The 21609-nt window shown below is 40.1% G+C and overlaps 1 protein-coding gene across 1 annotated transcript in view; it reads right to left on the reverse strand.

Moving 5' to 3' along the window:
- Positions 1 to 131: 131 nt before the first annotated feature.
- The window catches only part of ANK3 (ankyrin 3), a gene marked incomplete at its 3' end in the record, with an annotated part of 48485 nt that continues 27007 nt past the window's right edge, over positions 132 to 21609 (reverse strand). Inside the window, exons 6-16 of the mRNA XM_010166234.2 lie at positions 20837 to 21048; positions 19834 to 20041; positions 19165 to 19261; positions 17717 to 17945; positions 16985 to 17110; positions 16296 to 16418; positions 15770 to 15796; positions 13914 to 13995; positions 1862 to 9556; positions 1148 to 1222; positions 132 to 263 (exon numbers count right to left, since the gene is read on the reverse strand). Of these exons, the coding sequence (XP_010164536.2) occupies positions 132 to 263; positions 1148 to 1222; positions 1862 to 9556; positions 13914 to 13995; positions 15770 to 15796; positions 16296 to 16418; positions 16985 to 17110; positions 17717 to 17945; positions 19165 to 19261; positions 19834 to 20041; positions 20837 to 21048 (9006 nt within the window). The remainder of the gene's footprint in view (positions 264 to 1147; positions 1223 to 1861; positions 9557 to 13913; positions 13996 to 15769; positions 15797 to 16295; positions 16419 to 16984; positions 17111 to 17716; positions 17946 to 19164; positions 19262 to 19833; positions 20042 to 20836; positions 21049 to 21609) is intronic.

Below are 21609 nucleotides of genomic sequence, written 5' to 3' on the forward strand. Positions count from 1 at the left end.
CGCCCCCACCCCACCATCAGTGGTTTGCGAAAGACATTTACAATGCTTTCTTCAGTTTAACCTATTTAGTGCAGGCAACAGAGGAAATGGACTATAATTTATAAACAACAAAAGTAACTACTTGAACTTACTTGTAGCATTTTTCCCATCTCTGGTAACCCATTTTTTTAATAACATGAAGCTTTGAGCAATAAGAGAATTTGGGTTTTCTACTCGGATTTGGTTTATTTCATCCACAGAAAAATTCAGTTCTCTTGCCAGTTCTATAAAGACAATTAAAAAAGCAAGCAAAGGAAGAAAACAACAACAAAAACACCAAACAAAGCACAAATCCCTCAAATCATCCTGTCAGGCTTAAAAATACTACCTTTCTTAGATCACACAGATGTCAACAAAACTACCTGACACAAACTTTACACAAAACAATGAACATGGCATTATATACTCATACTTTAATTTCCTAAGGCATACAGACATAATTTTGAATTTCCATCATCTCTGTGAGCTATTATCATATTTATACCCAGTAAGCAACTTAAACATGGTGAGAAAAAGCTCCATGGAGTCTACCTCATCATTCTTAACTTATATCATGTTTCTAATAGTGACTGTTACTCCTTTGTGAGCTCACCAGGCAGCTTAGCACCAGTGCTGTTGTCTCCTATGGCCAAGGATCGCTGGCTGCTGCAACTGTAAGCTCATGAAGGGCCAGCTCTGCCCATCAACATGTGGAGGTATGGCAGGCATACAGTTATGCAACCCCACACACAGCACCGACTTGCTGGGGCACTGCTGGGCTCCCTGCAACCTCCAGGGCTTTGGGGAAACTGCTGTCCAGATACAGAGGCAGCCCTGAGCCTAAGTGGATAGATCCACTCAACACCTTGGGGGAAAATCTTGAGAGGAGAGCCACTTTGGCTATTTTCCCTATGAGTTTCCGTTTGACTTACTGCAAGAACATGGGATAATTCTTCACAGCTTCTTCCTGTTAGGCATCTTTGCCCAGCAATGCATTGCGTGTCTGGGGAGGCTGGGCTCCCTGTGAATTTGGGAGAGCCTGATGTGGCCTTGCTGCAGCTTTTGGCAAAAGGCCACCTGAAAATGTAATAGTGAAAACTAATTTCAATATTAAAGCAGAAAAGCTTACCTGTCCAGCTAAGTCCTAGGTGATCAGCTACAATTGCCATCCTTATATCTGTCCGTTCACATGGACTCTGTGGACCTGTGATTTACAATTTCTTGATTAAAAAGGTTTTGCACAGAAAACCACAATACCGGACAATAGTTTATTATAAATATAGATTTAATTGGACTAAGTTGCTGGTGCTTCTATTGTTTACTAGAATGGTTGTGTGTCCTAATAACCTACAAAGCAAATTTTTTTCACAGCTTTTATATTTTCACCTGTGTAAAGTCAAATGTCAAACTACATGATGTTGTGTAAATGAAACCAGACATGCTGACAATCTAGCTGTTAGACTGTACACAAGTTGTTCAATTACTGGTGGAAACCACCAAGACCAGATTATCATCTATTTTCTCTACTTTGACAGAATAAATTTGCTGTCACAAAAGAAATCTTTCTATTTCTGAGTTACATGAATTTTTGATTTACATGGATGTCTTTGGCATGCTTCACTAGCTTTCTACAGTACAGGATTTGTTTAAAGGAAGAAAGAAGAGTATAAAGACAGCACAAACAGATGACAATGACAGAATGAAAACTACAGTTAAGTCACTCCACAGGCAACCACAACAGTTCATGCACTAGGATCAACAAGTTGAAAGTTTTACAAACTAGGCTTGATCTCCACGAGGTGAGCCATGAGAGCTCCAGAAACCTGACTGCCTTCATTCTCACCAGTCCTCTTACTCCTCCTCCTCTCACTGTCGGCCTTTTCAATCTTTGATTTTATAGATGCTGCCTCTGTTCTCATGTCTCTAGCAGACTTCGATGTAATGGAAGGCTGGTAAACTTGAGTAGCTTCTGATAAGGATGTGTTCCTTGATGTACTGTCTTCTTCATCATCAGAGACCTCTGACTGCATCTTTTTCTCTTCATCAGACAGACGATCCACAAGCTTTAATGTCTCACCACTAATTCCCTTAAAATATTCAATAGAATGTTTACATACCTCCCTAAGCTGATTTTTCCTTACTTTAACTGTTGTCACGGTGACTGAGGTAGATCTTACCTTTACTGGTAATTTAGAAGGAAGATGGTTTGTTTTTTCTTTTTCTACCTGCTCTTGTTTTGGCAGGGCCGGAGTTCTTCTAGCTAGATTACTCCTATGTGTATTTTTTACAGGAATCCTAGACCTTGCTTCTAGACAGGGAGAAGAATTATTTTGTTTTGCTTTGTCAGGCTTACTAGTCCCTCTCACTTTACTCCCTGTATTGCTTTGGAGGTTATTCTGTGAAAAGACTTCTTTTACTGAGCTGGCCTTTACAGGAAGCTTTGATTTTCCTCTAGCCCCTACCAACTCTCTTGACTTTTGCTGCTCCCCATGTGGTTTTTGTTTATCTGTTACTCTGTGTCCTTGTGTTGTCCCTGTACCTTTTCCTGAAGTGCTTTTTGCTTGATTAGCTTTCTGGAGGGAACATTTTGGTTCCAAATGTTCTTTTAGCACTACATTACAGGTAATATCATCTGTAGGGACAGCAGATGAATCCAAATTGTTGTTGTTATTAAAATTATCTTTGGGAAAATCAGTGTTTTCTGTTTGCCTACAGCTTGTCTGGCTAGAAGCTGAACTCGCAATCACTGCTACAGTTTCATTTTCTAATCCCTGACCACTTGGCATCACAGCTTCTATCTTATCTGTCACTTCGCCAGGGCCATCTTTCTTCAGAGTCATGGTGGAAGCAGAAATTCCCATTTTAATTGGTGTGCGCAATTTGGGATCAACTTTAGAAGCGTTTACTGCTGCCGATGATTTTTCCAGTGAGTTACTACCAAGTGTTTGTTCCATGCAATCTCCACTGGCCTGGATGTTGGGCTTATGTTCAACTGCTGTTGTTTCTACTGGTGTCTCTAGGTTTGTTTCTACAGTGTTGTCCCCTGCCTGTGGCTGTGTGATGGCAGTGATTGTACTTTTATCCCCTTCCCCCTTGTCCCCTGACTTCCCTTCAGAAGTATGCTCACCAATCTGAAAAAATTGGAGTCTTTCTTCAACAAAATCCCTCTTGCTCATGTCAATTGCACCACTGCGAGTCATCTCAAACATCTTCCCTTCATGAAATGGGAAGGGGTTGGGCTCGCTAGTTGGCGTACTTTCATCTGTAGGAGTTCTGGCTGGAGTTGTATCAGGTGTTGTTGCTTGAGATCTGTCTTCCACTGCCAGACCAAATGGCTTAGCCTCATCATCCCTTGATTTAGTCTCAAACACTTCATCGTCACCTCGGTTATTGGACCACGGATCAAAATCTAGACTCTTGGTGGCCACTGTTTTGAAAGGTGTTGCAAATTCTTCATCTACTTTGTAACTGAAATATGTATCAGGAAATACAGTCCTGTCAGGGTGTCTGCCTTCCAAAGTGAAAAACTGTGCCCCTGACTTCTGTTCACTCTTATCTCCAGCTCTTTCAGAAGCGGGACCCTTCGAAGGCACCTTGTCTTCTTCAGGGCCTACCTTGCCTTCCTCCTCAATGACTTCAAGCTTACTCTGACTAAAGCAGCGATCAGTCTGCTTTACAATGCCTTCTGTAGTCCATACGTCCTTTTTAGTTTCAACTGCTGGACCTGCAAGTTTAGAATCACTCTCAGTTAAACCATCATCTTCATCTTGCAAATCATAACCATCAAGAGAGTCAATCTCAGTTGCATCGGTATCATGGGAGAATTCTGCAGTGGTTGCTATGGAACACTCTGTGACAGACTGGTCATTATTATTCCCATTTTGCACTACATCATTCTGGGGTGAATCAAGCCCAACGTCAAACTCATTAGGTTTCCCTAAAGTAGGATGTCCTAACTCCTTCTGTTTCTCAGTCTTTTCAGGGGCTCGGGGTTTTGAGGTTTCTTTCTGGTCATCTTCCAGTTCTTTCAGTTTGAATGTATACTTTTTAAGTGGAACAGGTTGATAGAGAGATTCATCATCACTGGAGTCGCTGACATCTGCTCCCGGTGGCACAGGAGATGGCGGCTGTACTCTTATGACAGGTTCAGCCAATTGGCATTTTTCATGTTCATCTTGCAAGTTCACTTCTGTCATTTCCATTTCACTCTCAGTGGAATGGTGAGGCTTCTTTTCTGACTCGCCTTGATCTGCATCCAGTGGTGGAGGAGGAGGGAATTCAATGTAGGCAACTCTGTTACCTTTGGGTCTTTTGTTAGAGTCCTTATTTATATGGTTAGGTAATACTTTGTCAATGTGTGGTTCCTCAACTTCTGCCTGTTTTACAGATGTTGACTTAGCCTCTGCTTCCTCCTCTGATTCCTCAGATACCTCGGGTATAGGACTGGGCTTGCCTGGAATATAAGCTATTAGTGAGTCAGGTGTTTTAGACGTAAACTCGTAACTCACTTCCTCTGAACTCGGTGTTTCTGGTGTTAAAGGGCTTTTACCAGAGCTATCTATAAAGGACACTTGCTCTAGTGTGTCATCTTCTGGACTGCCTTGGGGAGAAGGAGGTTGTTTTTGCTGTCTAGCTGTGTAAAATGTCCCCCTTGTCTCTTGTACTGTCTTACTCTCCTGACTGACAATTTTTTTAATATTTCCTTGTTGCACCTCTTTCTCATATTGCTTTCCTACTTGAACAAAACTGACATAAACAGGTAAGGTCTTAATTTCTTTTACTCCCTCAGTGCTTACTAGTGGTGCAACTTTATCTAAGTAATCGCTGGCACCAGGGTCAACTAACTCACTCGAAGGAAATTCCTTTCCTGGACTACATTCTAAAGAGTCTGGTGATTTGCTAGGGGATATCTCAGTTTCCTCAACAGGAGGACTTAGACCTATCGAGCTCTGCTGCTTGGTAACTTTTCTGATTTCTGAATGCTTTATTTTTTCATCTTCCACATAATCAATCTGCCTCTCAACTTTCTCTTTAATCACAGCTGATTGGGATACTTTAGCTGAAAGTTCATAGACACCATCAAGCATGGTTCTCTTCTCCTCAAGAATTCTGACTGGAATATGGGACACAGCAATTTCTTCTTTCCTTTTGGATATTTTACCAGCCACTTCACCATTACGTTCCCCCTCTCTGACAACAAATTCTCTGTATAAAACCCTTTTTGAGGGAGATTTTACAGTCAGTTCCTTAACTTCTTCTGAATGAATTCCATTTGCTGCCAGTTTGTGCTCTGTCACAGTGATAAATTCACTTTTTTTGTCAGCTTTAGCTTCAGCGTGATCAACATGGTTTTCTTTTACTGTATCTGGAACCAGCACATGTGAAAGTTTTTCTTTTTGTGTTTTATGGTTAGAAGTTCCAGGACTTTCCCAAGTCCTGTAGATTTTTTTGTCCCAGTGTCCCTTCATTGTTGAGTCTGAGCCATACACCAAGTCTTTTGCCTGCGGTTCTGAAAAGCACTCTAGCGTGCCTTTACTCATCTCAGTTCTTTGTTTTTGTGTGTCTGAAGCACGAAAGTCTTCGATAGCTTTCCCTTTACCTAGAACAAAATCTTCCTGTGTTTTCACCTCTTTCTGTAAAGCTGTGCTCCCATCAGTGAGCTCTACTTGCTTGGCATGTTTCTCTCTGGAATAAAACTGATACACTGGTAACTTACTTTCTTGCAATTTCTTTACTGGAATTTTGGACTGACTGTCCAGCTTTTTTTCTTCTTGAGTTAGGTCCTTACTCCTTGGACTTATACCTTGTTCAAATTTAAGCCTAATGGAACTGAGCTTTGATTGCTTCAGCTGAAATCCAGTCTGTGAAACCTCAGGTACTCCAGTCTGCTGGGCACCTCCTTTGTGTTCCATAGTTTGTTTAGAGTCCTCTGCAGGTTGCACAAATATCCTTTTTTCAGGACTGCTGGGCAAACTGGATGCTTTTCTTTCATCCACCTTGGGAAAGCATTTCCCATCATGTGCATACTGCTTCACCTTAGTCCACTCATCACCAGATGATGGCAATTCAGAGAGCAGAACTTTCTCAGGGCTGCTGCTGGCAGAGCTCTGGCTAGAATGTATTTCTTTGCCATTTTTTTTGTGCTGCTTTTTCTCCGGAGACTGGAGCTCATCATTCAACTTCTCTGTTTTGTCCCGAAAAAACTGTGATACTTCAGTCAGTTTTTCTTCTGCCTCTTTAACAGTCCTGTCCACCCTGTCTTCATATGTCAGCTTTTCTCTACCTCTGTCTAATCTGTCCTCTGTAAAGCGCATCCACATCGCATGTTTTGGGCTACTAACATCTCCAGTGTAGTGCAAAACTGTCACTTTATCAAAGTGATCATCTTTAGACATTTTACCTACACCATTTTCAGATACATCTTTATAGATTTTGGAGAGAATCTCTTTTTTGGGGGCAGTAGCTACTTTTTCTCTGCATCGTTTATCAGACCCCTGTAACTCTGCACTAAGGGGTAGAGCATGGTCAGTAACTGACTCCTCAGTATCAGAATGAGACACATCTAGCTTTTCTGAAAGAAGCATTTTCTCAGCAAACCTGTAAGACTCCCCTCTTAGTTCTGACAACTCATCATCATGGTATTCTATCGAGTGCTGACTCAAAAGCTTCAGTGTTTTGTAAGAGTCATCAGACATGAGTTGAGCAGAACTAGGGCGACTGTCTTCTTCCTGGGACACAGGAGTGTTAACTCTAGAGGATTCCAGATAAGAAGGAAGTGACTCTTCAGCTGTGAGCTCCTCTTCTTCTTGCTGACCTTGTTCGTCTGAACAAGGAAAAGCATCATGTTTTTCCAACTCTTTTAAGTTAATATCTCCCCGAGGTAAGTCTTTCTGATATACATACATTTCTTTTTCTGGATGCTTTTTTGTTTCTCTAATAATGACTTCAGTAGGTTCTGCCTGATTACCTTTTTCAATATGGACTTCTATTATTCGCTCCAGTTTGGGTTTCATTTTGCTGTCCTTCTCTGCATGTTGTGGTGAAGTTTCAACAGACTTGCTAACATCGGAAGTTACTGATGATTTGTGTTCAAACAGACCTGCCAGTTCTTTGGAAGGATCACGTCCAGACTGAAAGGCTTTCATTATGTCATGAACAGACATTGTTTCCTCAATTCTTTCAGACGTGCTTTCAGTGCATGGAGGTTTATGATAAACCATCCTAGTCGTCGTAGTTATATGAGTTTCTTCTTTTACTCGGACACCTTTACTAAGGACACACTTACGGTCATCTTCTTCGCTGTTGCTGGCTTTCATTTGAAAAGCTTTAACCTTCTCTTTAATAGATCCAGCAGGTTTTTGCTCCAGCTCCATGAATGTAGGGGCAGGTTTTGAGGCTGGTAGCTCCTCTGCTTTCTGCTCTGGAATTTCTTCAGATGATGGTTCGTAGCTGCGGATAACGTGAACTACTTCAGTTCTTGTTTCTGTAATGACGGGAGGGATGGGTACATCATGGAAAAGTGGTTTTGGCCCTGTGCTTTCAGCACTTTGTGGGGCAGAAGGTGTCTTTTCACTCCTCGTTTCAAATCCACTGTCAGATAAGGGACTTTTATCTTGATCATGTTGAGAAAAGTCATCTGGAGACTCTAAAATAGTGTCTGTTCCAAAAAAGGAATCTGCAATTTTACATAACTCCTTTTCTGATGTTGAAGGCCTCATGGAGGCTGGAGGCATTTTAAGTTTATGTTCCTGCAAAGCAATAGCTGGTTTTAAAACACGTTTTTGTCTCTCTTCGCCTTCTTTTTTCCCCTCTTCAAACTTGTACTTTATGTTTGTTAGTGAACTGCTACCAATATCATTTGCTAAGTAATCAATAACTTTTGACAAGTTATAATCCTTTTCCGACATGGTTTTAGTTTTAATTTGGACCTTCTCTGGAACAGATATAGGAGGGCTTGTCAAAGCTTGCTGTCTCGCTTCATCAATCTCCTCTGTACTGAACTCTACCCAGTCATCCTCAGACAAGTGTCCTTGATCGCTTTTGGATACTTTAGCTGACCCTTTACTTTCTAAACACACATCTTTTTTCAGAATCTCACTAACTTTTACTAAGTCCTCTTTTACTTTCTCAACAATTTTAAAGGGCTCTTCATCATCAATTCTACCCTCTTTCGATATCTCAGGTTGGAATGGTTTGTCCTCTGTGACATCTGTTTGCAATATTGCAGTCATTCTCATTAGATCCTCTTTCATTTCAGCAACATCTTTCAGTATCTCCTGACTGGAGGATAAAGAAGATGGTGTGGACAATTTGAGAGCAGAGGGTGCTAAAAACAAAGATGATTTTATTGGAGATGAAGTTCGATTAAAGGGAGGCTGTGTGCGTGCCTCTGTAGTCAATGTTTTAATAGGCGACAGTAATGCAGCAGCTGATTTTGTAAGTGAAGACGACTCTGGGAGCTTCTTTAATGCTGGTTCAGACAAAACATTGACTACAGAATATACCGGCACTGTTATTGTTGATGAAGTTACTGATGAGGTAGTTGCAGATATTGACCCCAGGGCTGTGTACAAAGCACCTGCAGGAGGAGTTCTTATTGACTGGAAAGCTGATGGCGCTGAAGATACAAATGACCTGAGTGGAGAAAATGACATTGTTGTAGCTGTTGAAAACACTCTCTCAGCCGTGTCAGCAACTGTGTTAGCAGCACAGCTTGCAGAATGTGCAGCTGCAGCAATCTTGTCTTGAAAAACAGCTGCAGCTTTAGATCCATTTATTAAGTTGGCAGAAGATGGGTATTTCAGAGGTGACACAGATCCATTAAGCAATGGTACATCTGTGTGCCCAGCTACATGTTTTGCTGGCGACGAGAGAGTCGAGGCCATCATGACTTTAGAGGATGAAACAGCATCAACTGCTGACTTAACAGGTGACACCACTGACTTTAGAGGGGACGATAAAAGTGAAGATGCTGATGTGATGACCGATTTAAGTGGCAAACTTGAAGAGTACATGTTAATGTTGGATTTGGGGGATGCTGGAGGCGTCATGGTTATGGACGATCTCTCTAAGAGAGATCCTGCTGTAGTCACTGGAGATGTCCGAGAGGGGAATGTGGTAGTGGACGCCAGCCCTTTTAGACTAGCAGCTTCTGTGACTGCGGGAGCTCTGACGAAAGAGCCTGAAGTAACCTGTATACTGTATGGAGGCTGTGATACCACAGTTTTTATTGGTGAAGAGATTGTCCGAAATGATCTAATCGGAGATGCTACATCACTAACAGATTTAACTGAAGACGTGGTAGAAGCTCCTAATGTGGATTTGATTGGAGAAGCAGAAGAAACAGACCATATTGATTTTAATGGGGAAGCTGTAGGAGTGTTAGAGGAAGAGCTTGATAAGGAAGTGAAGCCTGATTTGGTTTGCCCGGGCACTGTAATTGGAGCTGTTGTCCATGATTGATATGGCCGTGTTGAAAAGAATGGCTTGTATGAGTAAGTAGCAGGTAGGGATCTTGTTGCTCCTGCACTCCGTTCAACTGTTTCTTAAATTGTTAAATTAAAATCAAACACAAAATCAACAAAAATGGTTGAAAAACAGAGAGACCAGAGAAGAAAAATTGGTCAGTAAACGTTGTAATATTACAAAAAGCAAGTACAATTGTTTGCATGAGTTAGGATGAAGGAGGCAAAAGAAGATTCAAAAGGGAAAGAAAAAAATAGGAATGAGCCATATACTGATGACTGGTCCAAACCAAAAAGCAACATGAAATGAAAGACAGAAAGCACAAAGCAACCAAATCAGCAAACAATGAAGAACAGAAAACACAAAGAAGGAATCCATAAGGTAAAAATAAAACCACATAAAAATTTCTTCTCTTACTTCCTATTGACTTTCTGATGTGTTACTTCTGAAATATTCATAGCAGTTCTATTTTGCCTGTTTAGGTCTGTCTCTGCTTTGTGCAACTATTAGAATTATCCTTTAATAATTTCTGTTGTTGTTGTTCTATTCATATATTGAACCTATACAAAATATAAACTTGTGTAAAATGGCATTATATAGCTAAAATCTCTTTTAAAACCACTCAGAACTATTTCATGCAGAACCCAAAATTCCTTTAAGTGACAGGCAATTGATGTGCAAACTGTGAAGCAACTGGAATAAATTCAAATCTCTATCTCCCATGCAGAACTTGGATATGCTTCACACTCACAAAGCCAATAAGAGCAAGAGCTTTTCTGAGTCAATATTTTTAAAAAATAAAAAAAATAAATAAAGAAAAGGAACTTTTGCATTTGTTTCCTCATGCAATATTCCTTTTGTTTGTTAAAAACTAAAGTAAAACTTTACATGAAATGATTTTAAGAAGCATATGTCATACATGAAATATGGAAAGTATGATATATGATAAATGTGAGCAAGCAAAGCAACTGAATCAGTTTTTATTCATGCACAATATATCATGTCAAAACGAGCACACAGATTAATACATACATTTGTATGCTGTATTAAGCACAAATATATAAACCTTACAAAATAATTTCACAAGAGGCTATTAAAAGAAGAGTACACTTTTTCTACAAGATGTAGTGTCTTGTTACCTTTTGAGGAGATTTCTTGTATCAGCTCAAAGACAGACCTGTTCAACTTTACATTTCTCAAAAGGTAACATTAGAAAAGCAAAGAACAATACATTATGCAAAAACTTCCTGGCAAGGACAAACCTGCTAACTGTAATCATTCCCCAGAACACTCAGCTTATTCATAGGTGTTTCAAACAGAATCATCATCAACCACATTTTGCATCACAAGAGGTACTCATGCCAGAAGACAGTATTTCTGGGAATCCCATTACAGCATACATAACCTCTGATAAAGCACTAACATTCAGAGAGTTGACACTGGAAGTAACTTAGAGGGCTTTTTTTTCTTTAAAGTTGGAGTTAGAAATGGAGCTAAAATATCCAAACAACTTTTTCAACATACCTTTCTCTAAAATTACATTAATAATTTGTCAAACCTGCTTGATCTGTCTTATAGACAGACAGTAACTTACAGGGAAAGAAGCTTAACAAGGCTAATATTAAACTGTTAAACTTAAAGCACACACACTCTTATAGTATAGTGAATATTCAGTATACCACAGGTCCATATCCTGCAAGGAGAAATGTGCTGGTCCTATAGAAGCCAATCAAAGCCCAGAAGGCTATGTGGATGGCTGATGATACTGCAGTATTAGAACATTTAGGTTGAAGAGAGCTTGAATACTAGGCCTGACTGGCACAGCCTATGTCAAGAAACATCCATTTTTCCTTGCAATTCTATTTTTAAGAACAAACATACTTCCTTTTTCCTCCCAAAGAAGAAAACATAGTGTACTTCATTAAATGAGCTAGACTTTATTATGAAGATCAATTAGATCAAGAGCTGCTAACATTCACCAAAAGTCCATACAGTTCCAAGTCCAAGAAACAAACCCCAAAATCACTCTGAAAAGAACTAACAGCAAAACAACTTGTTCAGCAGTTTGTGTTTGGAAGTATCTTTAGAGGGACCCCACTGCGCTGTGATGAGCCAGTCTATCACAACTCGCTAGTGAGGCAATCAAACCAACAGGCAGGCTTCCCTCTTAACTGCTCTTTCTCCTGTTAAATCACAGATTCAGACATTTAAGATGCTTTTTGTGTGCTCCTTATTGCAGCTGAGAAGAACTGGTACAAAGAAAATTGAGTAATCTATCGGTGTTTGCAGCTATGACATAATTCAAACAGCAGGGAATTGGGTAATTTTACTATTTTGAAATAGCAAAGAAATCCCCACAATCATCCAAGACTTCAGAATGGAATAGTATTCCAAAGGGTGTTTTTATGTAGCAGCCCTTTTTGGCTACTGGACATTCTTGGCCTTAACAGTTTCCATCACTCTGCATCCAAGATTTTATCAGAAAACAGACGTTAGTTACTACCTTCTGCACATCAAACCACACATCCTTGCTCGCAGCTGGTGATTGAAAGCAGTGAGTGAACCCATAAAAGTGGCCCCAGCTCAGCCCTGCTCCTCTTCAGCTACAGCCAAACAGCCAGGACTGAGCAGATTTCACCACTGCATCACTTCTCTTCTGTGGGGACCTCACAGCTGGGAAGAGCAGAGGGGCCCTTCAGTCCCTTTCCCTGAGGAGGAGTGACAACAGGGAGGCAGGGGAATATCCCACCTGCCTTGCTCTCTTCTGCACCTGCACTGGTGGGGGTGTAGAGGAAAAACATACATGTGCATGTGCACACACGCGCTTGTGTGAGTAAAACACAACAACCTCTGCTGCTACCAAAACTGCAGGAGCTGTGCCATCAAATTCACTGGAAACAGGTAGAGGTTCATCACTCATATCCAGTCACTGAAGCAAACACGCTGCGGTGCAAAGCAGCCACAGCAGCCATCCTGGCTCTGTGCTGGGTAGTGTGTGCTCTCTGGAAGAGCTGCACCTCCAAGATCACATCCTCCTCTCACACCAGCATGGCGCAGGAGGTAGTGGCAGCTGCTGACTACGTGCTTCATATGCACAGGAGGTGGTACTCAAGGCTGATGGCCAAACCACTGTCTATGATCTTGCTTGGCAAACACAGTAATTTGCACATATCCTTTTTTGGGCAGCTCACAGTAAAGTAGTAAACATTACCAAAAGGGACAGAATAGTTAAAGAATGGTCAGGAACTTCTACTGTGTTAACCCTTTTTTTTTTTTTTTTTTTTTTTTTGAGTACACCTCTAGTGAGTTTAGGGTTTTTACTCTCCAACTTTTTGCAAATGAGACTTAATGGACCTTTGGTGAATAAATAAGACAACTTTTTTTCCCCTCCCCCCCAATGAGGCCTGAAAAACTAATTGTAAGCCACATATACAGTCATCAAACTCCTTTCAAGCAACTTCCTTTTCCCTCTCTCTCAGTTCCCATCAAGCCTTTGACGATACCTTAACAGTCCATCAAGATGTCTCAGCAGATCTGATAGCTTCTTCAGATGTTATATACTTGAAGTCTTCTTCCAGGCCTGAGAAGTGTAATATATTCTGGAGCACATCTGATCCAAAGAAGCCACAGATCTTATAGGATAATTAAACAGCAGCCATCCAGTGGGAACTCCCAAGACCCGATGAAGTTTGTCTATGGATTTTATGGAATTATATCAAAGGGTCTGTTGCAGGGTAGCAACTGAGAAGTCATGAGGGGAAAAAAGGCAAGAAAAAGCCTGGGAATGGGGAACGATAGCAGTCAACCTCAGACAGGAGAGGTAAGGGGAGAAAAGCTAAGCTAAATACAGTGTTGTATTTAACAAGGAAAGGAATGCCACAGGTCTGGTCGAGGGGAACATAAGTTTAAGAGGAAGCAATGTGTGGTGCCAGGGAATAAAAAGCATCTGCAGGGAACAGAGGAGCACGGGAGGGGGAGGAGAAAGAAGAGGGAAAATATAAAATATGAGAGAGTCCATTTTGGCTAAGCATCTAAACATTTAAGCGCTTATCTGAATGGCATTTTCCAGCCTTACTGAACTTTTGCATAACACTCCCTTCTACAGCAGCTCTCTCTAATCTTTCAAAGTGAAGAGGAACAGACTCTTTTTAAAAGCAATTTGCAATCCTACTCCTCTGGAGCTCCACAGCATTTTAAAAAATTCTTATATTTTTACTTAACTAACGCATGTCATTTGCCAGTCAGGATTCTTCAAGCTCTCACAACACAAGAGTTCACAGACCATCCAAGAGTTTTGGGTTTTTTATGTGTTTTTTTATCTTTTCTCTTTTTCTCCAAAGTGACACCAAATACAACGTTTATAGAAAAAATGTCTCTTCTTATGAAAAGTCATGTATATATGGTTTAGTACTTTGGTAAGAGTAACTCACTCATTCCAGGCTCAGTCAGATAGCTGTAGCGCTTACGTAAAGCAAGGGAGACAAAGTTCTGGCGCCGGTCAGCTTTCTCCGTCTGCAACAAAACATAATACTGTTCAGTGCCTTTAGTATTGGTATCCCCCATGTGAACAGAGCAATCATCAAACCTCAGCATGATGGGCCGCATTTTGCGGTACACATCCTGGCAAAGGAGAACAGATGTTTCTGTTCAGCTTCAGGAAGGCATGCTGAAGCCAAATTTGGGCAAGGAGGCAGGGAATGGACAGAGTCGGTCTCCATTCCTGTCTGCCATGTAATGAGTGTCAGGCACTGTGGAGCAGGGAGCGTGGCTATTGAAGGTAGCAGAAACCTGATGTCAATGACCACCCTTCTGGATCAAGTAGGGAAGGGACTGCAATCATAAGAGATGAACCCATGGGACTGCAATCATGAGATGAACCCATGGGTTCATTTCTGCTCACAATGTCATTGCTTATAAGGTGGAAGAGCTTAAATAGCAGATGTAGTTCATGATCCTGCCTTAATGTGTCTCAATACTATATTATCCCATTATCACTTAATAAACTGCTTCGCACTACTAGAAATGGTATGCTATTATTCATTCTCTCTAAAATAAACCACCTTTGGCTAGAAATAGGAGATCAACACAAAAGACTACAGATACAGACATAAAACACTCATAAGAGTACAACTTAGACCGATCAAATATTTGTCTCCAAATTAATTGGTCCTGAACGCACATACACCACAACATACACTGTCTTTCAAGTGAATACATTAATGACAAAAAAGGCATGGGAGGGGATTTTTTTTAATAGGCACAAAATGCAAAGATGCAGATTAGAAAGCAGACTACTATTGTTAATGAATAAATTGCAATGTAAGTTGCTGCATTCAGTGGCATAGCTGCTAGTGTGATGTCTTAAATATTAGAAGTCCTTCAGAGACCAGCTCACTTGATAATGTGACTAAAAATATGGTTTGTTTAGAAAGAACACTATTGTTATAGCTATATAATAGCTCACTGGGATCAAATCCTGTGGACACAAAGTGATGTGGATGCTATTATTATTTTTAACATGTAAAGAGTGGTTGTTTTGTTTTTTTTAATTATTATTTTAATCAGCAGGTGGCTGCTGCTATTTATTTGCCACCAGGAAGAGAAGAAAACTTTACTGCTAGGTAAAAGGGATACATCTATGTAGTTTATTTCATAAGGTGATCTCATTTATTACTTCTAAAAAGTGAAACCCACTCAGTTTCCTAACAATCTAATGTTGCAGTTTCCAGCAAACAATGGATTTTTAAGTTGCAAATATCTAAGGTTTATTTGAAAATAGATTTGTACACAATATTTAGAAATTGCTCTTGGCTATTTTTTCAGAAGAATCTGGTTTATTTTCCAGGAGTAAAATATTATAGGCCACTATTGTGGCCTCAGCAATACTTCTTTGTTTCTCAGAAATACCAGTTACCAAAGCATTGACAGCACTACTCCCAGAGGTAAAATCATAGCCACTAAATTCTTCTTGATTTTGTCAAAAATGGACTTGGTCTGAATTTTATAATTATATCCTTTTTCAGAAGAAAATGAGTTAAATTTTAGATTGACATTATTCAATGTTTGGTTTAATTTCATAATATATGATGATGTTTTCTCCACATTTGTGCACTTCTGCTGTTTTGCAACAGACTGTCAGATGTTGAGGCTATGGTTATTCTGTAGGTATCATTTCAATGCCATAGTTAAAAATAGTTGTGGTTTTGTTTTTTTTTTTTTCTATAACGTATTACTTTTCTTCACTAAATCTGAAGGAAATAAAAACAGAAGACAGTATTTATATTACCTCATCATCTTGATCTGACTCTGTTTCCTTTTGGTCCCAAGATGCATTGCAGAGACAAGGAATATTATAATGGACAGCAGGGAGAAGAATATCAGGATATGAAAAGGACCAAATTGGGAGCACAAAATGCAAGCTGATTTATAAGGCAAAGCAAATCCAAAATGTCAACACAAAAGAAAAAAGAAATCTTACAACCAATGCAAATCAACACGTGACATTACTGAAAGCATAAATCTATGACTTGCAGGCTGAAGCATGAGCTGTAAACAGAATCGTAAAAAATATAGGAACTTGACACCACAGTAACAAGAGACTTTAAAAGCGTTCTACAAACAAGAAACCAATGAAACATAAATTTAAAAAGCCTTTATTATATTCCAAAGCATTCTCAATTACTGGCATTTCACAGGGTTGCTTTAACACTAGCAGAAAAAAACAAAACAAAATAAAACACAAAAACTAAAGGAGCAAAACCAAAATCAAACCAACCCTAAGGAAAATGTTTCTAATTTTTTCTAACAAATACCTTTTTGTGTGCTGGCAGAGTAATATTCAAGTTGCAAACAGCAGTTTGTGGCAGTCCTTTTGTAGTCTTTGGTTCCTTCAAAAATGATAGTCGACCACAAGGTTCCTGGCTGGTGTCTCTTACCTAGAAAAGAAATTTGAGTACAGTGTAGTAATACGTAATAATTAAGATACCTAGGGGAGGTTTCTGGAGAGTTTCTCAGAGTCTCTCTCCACAAGAAGCTATCTAATGGGTAAAGACCAATGTTATTGAGCTGAGGTACTGAAGAAGGAAAGGTGTTACCATTAAAGAGTTAGATCAGACTGAAGCTCTCTGATGGTAAATCCATGCAAGACAAGATGTTGACCGAGTCCAATGAGACAGTTTTATACTGGGATATTACTGCGAGACATTTTCTGCTCACCTTCATTTTTTTTTTTTTTTTAACCAGGTTTTCCACTTGTGCTCCCCAAAATACTTAAAAACTTCTTTTGCATGGCACCTATGATATCACTAAGGAAAGTGAGCGTCCATTCATGGAAATTTAGACATGAACAGTCTGTGCACATTTTTGTGGAGGCTGTTCTGCTGTACAGTATGTTTTTGAATCCATCTCCTTTGCTTAGTCCCTGGGAAATAGTGATCTACTGGTAGTATTGTGGAGGTCTAACTTGAGACACAGTTTTAATAAAAGGCTGTTTTGCATTTACCTTGATAGAGAATGGCAGTCTATTTTCTTTGAAAGCATAAAAATTAAAAACAAGCTGCTGTCCTCCTTTAGTCAAAGGGGCCAGATTTCCATAGCAATCAACATAAATAGGTTTTCCTTCCAGAACCTATCAAAGCAATAAATAAAAGTCAATAAATACCTCTTTTCATAGTAGATCCATGCACATAAGTATATAATGATTTTCCCCATCCTAGGTTCCTGACTTTATCACAAGTCTCCACTCAGATTAAATTCAATAATAAATTAAAAAATCAATGTGTATTACTGGCAAGGTATTATGAGTGCAGGCAGTTTGGGAAACCATGAGCTACATAAGTAGCTTTTCTGGAGAAAGAGTGCATAGATTTCCTTCAAAAAACAGTGTGTTGGTGACTATGTATCCACCACAAACCAGCCCTACTCATGATTGTGTGTCTGTGGGACCAATAAGAAGGAATTCTAGGTCAGCCATTTGCAAAGCCCAACCAGGGCTACTCGACAGCAGTGCTTGCAAAACCACCGCAGACTGGCCTAGGGCATCCATTTGGAGACAGGTCCTCATGCTCCCCTCACCTTGTCCTTTTTTGGCCTCCTATCAAGAAATTTTTTGACACAGCCTTGCTGTGAACCTTTATTTAACTGAGCTTACAGTGGCTTTTGCAGGACCTGTTGCCACTTGGAAAACACAGTGTCCATTTACAAGGAGGAAGCCACCTATGGGTAAGAAATATACCTCAATGTCTTTGCTTCTTGCAACTTCTTCAAAGTTCTCTTGTTGCTCCAATGTTTTGTCCACTTTGTCATCAGTCATGCAGAAGCAACGCAAATTGGATTCCACAGGGTCATTCATTTTGGCAAATATCACAAACTTTGCCATATAAGGAACACATATTAATTCTCTATAAAGCTGTGTTGCCAGCCCAACAGTCTCTAGTACTTGATGGCAGTCTGCAAGCCAAAATCTGAGTGGGAAAAAGTAAAACATTAAAGCAACTTTTTATTATGCTCAAACGTTGGTTAAACCTTTAAAGAGAAACCATGTCCTGTGATCCTCGGACATCTGCATGCGTACTGTCCTTGCAGACTTCCCAAAAGTGTAATTTACCTTCTGCTTTCAGTGGAGCTTAAACCATTAAAAAATGGGAATACCTGGCAGTGAAATGTTGATATACTTATTTGACCCTTCTCACAGTGGAATCTTATAAAACTATTTAAAGCCTCATTTGAAGCCAAAGCAGGGAAACTATATTTCTTGTGACCACATACTATGCATATTGTAATGTGCTGATACTTCACCATACATTCAATTTGCTAAAACAATCTCCTTGATAACACATATATATAGCAAAATCACATCAACCATATAGGTTAGGAGAATATGCCCACAGTTAAGCTTCTCAAACAGAGAGATGTCCTACTGTCATTTTCTCATCTTAAGATTAAGAGTTTGATTACAATTTTGACACAAGTTATTAATATTTTAATTCATAGTTTGTATAGGTCTTTTCCACAATATGTCAGCCCAGATCAATTTTGTTCTTTCAGCAATTCTCTCTCTTTTATAAAGCTTTTTATAGGTCCAAATGTTACGTACTGAATGATAAATTCTTTACCTGGCATACCATGAATTTTCTCCACTAGGATGTGTGATTTGTACAAATCCTGTTGAATGTCTCCAATCAGCATGTAAGTCCACTAAGTCCATCAAAATTCATTTCAAACCATGATTTTTTGGCAAATGATATTTTTGCTAAAGTAATTTTACATCATTTTCAACTAAAAAGCCCACAACTAGAAACTGAATGTCTTTAACTTTTTTAAACAAATATGTTTTTTATGAATCTTCTCAATTTTTTTATTGAATGAGCATTTTAAATTTTCCCTTTCTGTTGCTGTTTGCAGAAAAACAAACCCTTGTGTGGTACTGCAGTCTTTAGAGAATCAGCATATGTGATTGCCAGGAAATATCACCGCAGCAGAAGAGGTCACGACGAAGCTTCATGTGCAAGCCCGGATGTGTGGGATGATGATATATAGTGACAAAGGAGCATCTGGTCCATTACTGTTTCATCTGTCTTGCAAAAGAATTACAGAAAGCCAAAACACGACCCCACAACTCTGCACTTTGTTATTCAAGGTAAACTACTCCCTGGGTACATTTGGCAAGCTCTGTTATCATACCTGGCTGAAACATTGGTTGTGAATGAGACACAGTCATTTGAGAACGTCAGCGGAGTGGTGCCTGTGATATCCTCCCACTGCGCAGGTGAAGTACCTCCTAAGTAAAGATAAACCGCGGAGATTTTCTTTCAAACACCAAGCATGTACAGACTACGTAAGAATATCTCTATCTGAAGTTATTTTCCTTCACACATAAAAAAACCTAGACAATAATGTTCTCAGACAGCTGAGCTACATGTTATATATTACATCATACGTTACACACCACGTAACAATGCTGATGTAAACAAAGAACTTATCTACAAGTCAATAGCAAACCCCACCTTGATACCAGCTAGAACAGAATTATTTCTGCAAACTACTTTTACTGACAACCATGTTTAATAGTCAAGGCTGAAATTCTTTGTACTGTGTAAGTAAAAATAGTATTTAATATCTGTTAGCAAAGTTCTTTTACAATGGCATGAAACAAGATTCAAAGCCCAGGGAATGAGTGTGAGCCTTTCAAATGACCTCAGCTGGCTTTGCTCAGGAGGACTGATCTGAACTCTACTGGACCAGGCACACCAATGTTCCCTCACTGGAAAGCACAAGTTGTACAGTTATGAGAGTGAGCACAGAGGAATCGTTGTCACAGAAACCTTTGCAAAGTGCATGATTTTCTCTAACCTGTAATGCTACATAAAAGTCGAAGGCTGGGCGTTGTGTCCCCTTTGTACCCATTGGTTACACCTTCTCCCGACGGAGGCGGCACAGGAATTGTCATGGTTATTGGCTTATGAAATTTCCTTCTTCTTGGCTCCACAGTAACAATGGGACTGAAAGTTGCTTTGTTTCCAAGGATTTTTTTGACAATCTCCTCTGGAACTGGTTGAGCCTGTCAACACAGGGAAAATATTTAAATTAGAGCTACAAATTAGTTGTAGACATGCAGAACAATTTTCCAAAAGATATCTCAATTTTTCTTTTATTTTCTGCTGAATTTTATTTATTTTTTCAAACTTGTCAGGTTATTAAGTAATTTTAAGTGATAATTAACAGAACTCAAAGAAAAAGATGCCTTCTATGGAATATTTCTCCACTTTCTGTGCAGTTTGTTTAAGGAGAGTTTAAGCTATTTGCTCTTCCCAGATGCCATCCATTGCTAGAAATGCCAATAGTGAATGCCCTAAGCTACAACAGATGTATATGGGAGGTCTTTGACCCAGGAACAGCTGGCAAACAGCTGCATAAACTCCTTACCAAAACACATTCCTATGGCAAAGGGCAGTCTAGTGACACCAATCACAAGCTGCTACTTGGCCACAGGATGCTGCGACTGCACAGAGGCTGTGCAGCTCACAGCTGCTGGCAGCTGCAGCCATCAGGAAGATGGCAGACAATACCCCTGAGGCTGGGGTGGCTCCAGGCCTTTGCTTTTCTCTCCATTCTTCAGTTGCTAAGCAATATTTGAGGGGATGATAAAAGGTGAGCTGGGCTTTTGCTGTGGGGAGACCTGTGCATCACCCACACCAGAGTGGCACTGAGAGGCAGAGTGGGCTTGGGCAGACACATGCCAGTTCAGATCTCAGGTGTGAATACTACCCACCTTGCAACTACTAAGGAGCAGTAGGCTCTTTAGCTGCAAGCCTCATGTGTTAAGACCAACAATATGAACACAGAGCACCTTTACCTGCAGCCCCACGCGGATTCTTTTGGTTAGAGCACCCTCGGGGAAGGACGCCTGGACACGCGGCACCGTTGTGCTGCTCAGTACCCCACCCTCTGGGCCGATTTGGTTACTCTCCTGCTTGATTCGTGAAACCACCGCGAAGTACTGAGGGAAATCTTTTGTGATGATCCTGCAAATACGCTTCTTCTCTAGCTCCTCAATGCTGTCCAGCTCTGGTGGGAGAAGACAGTTAAAACATTCAGACATTACCTGCCCAGGTTTATGCCAGACACATCTGTGAGTGTGTGTGAGGCTTTGAATATGCCTTAAAATGCTTTAGAAGTTTTATTTTATTTACTACAGGAGAAAAAAAAATCATTATTATTAATTATAAAGCTTTGGTTTGCTCTATGAACTTTTGCATAAATCTTGACAATGAGGGCCAACAGCACCAGACACGCAGATCTGCCAGGTCACCTAAGCACTAGGGTGTGACAATGTCTGCAGCAGCAGCAGCTGCTGTAGGAGGCAGGTTTGCCACATAGTATGGGAATCCATGAAAGAATGCAAGAGATGGTCAAGCTTCTTTCCTCTCTTATCTATATCTGGAAGCACACAAGTGCACTAATCTTCTGTGCATGCCTTCAGAAGACATTTATTTCCAGCCTCTTTCCTCACATGGCTCTGACATGCAGAAAACCACAGGAAATTATAGTCGGTTCACGAACTATCTAACTTCACACCAAATGTGAAATCCAGAGTTTGCCCAGCTGAGACACTTGAGAAAATTATGT

This window comes from Antrostomus carolinensis, unplaced genomic scaffold (genome assembly GCF_000700745.2).
Source record: "Antrostomus carolinensis isolate BGI_N321 unplaced genomic scaffold, ASM70074v2 scaffold5484, whole genome shotgun sequence".
NCBI classification, from domain to species: domain Eukaryota; kingdom Metazoa; phylum Chordata; class Aves; order Caprimulgiformes; family Caprimulgidae; genus Antrostomus; species Antrostomus carolinensis.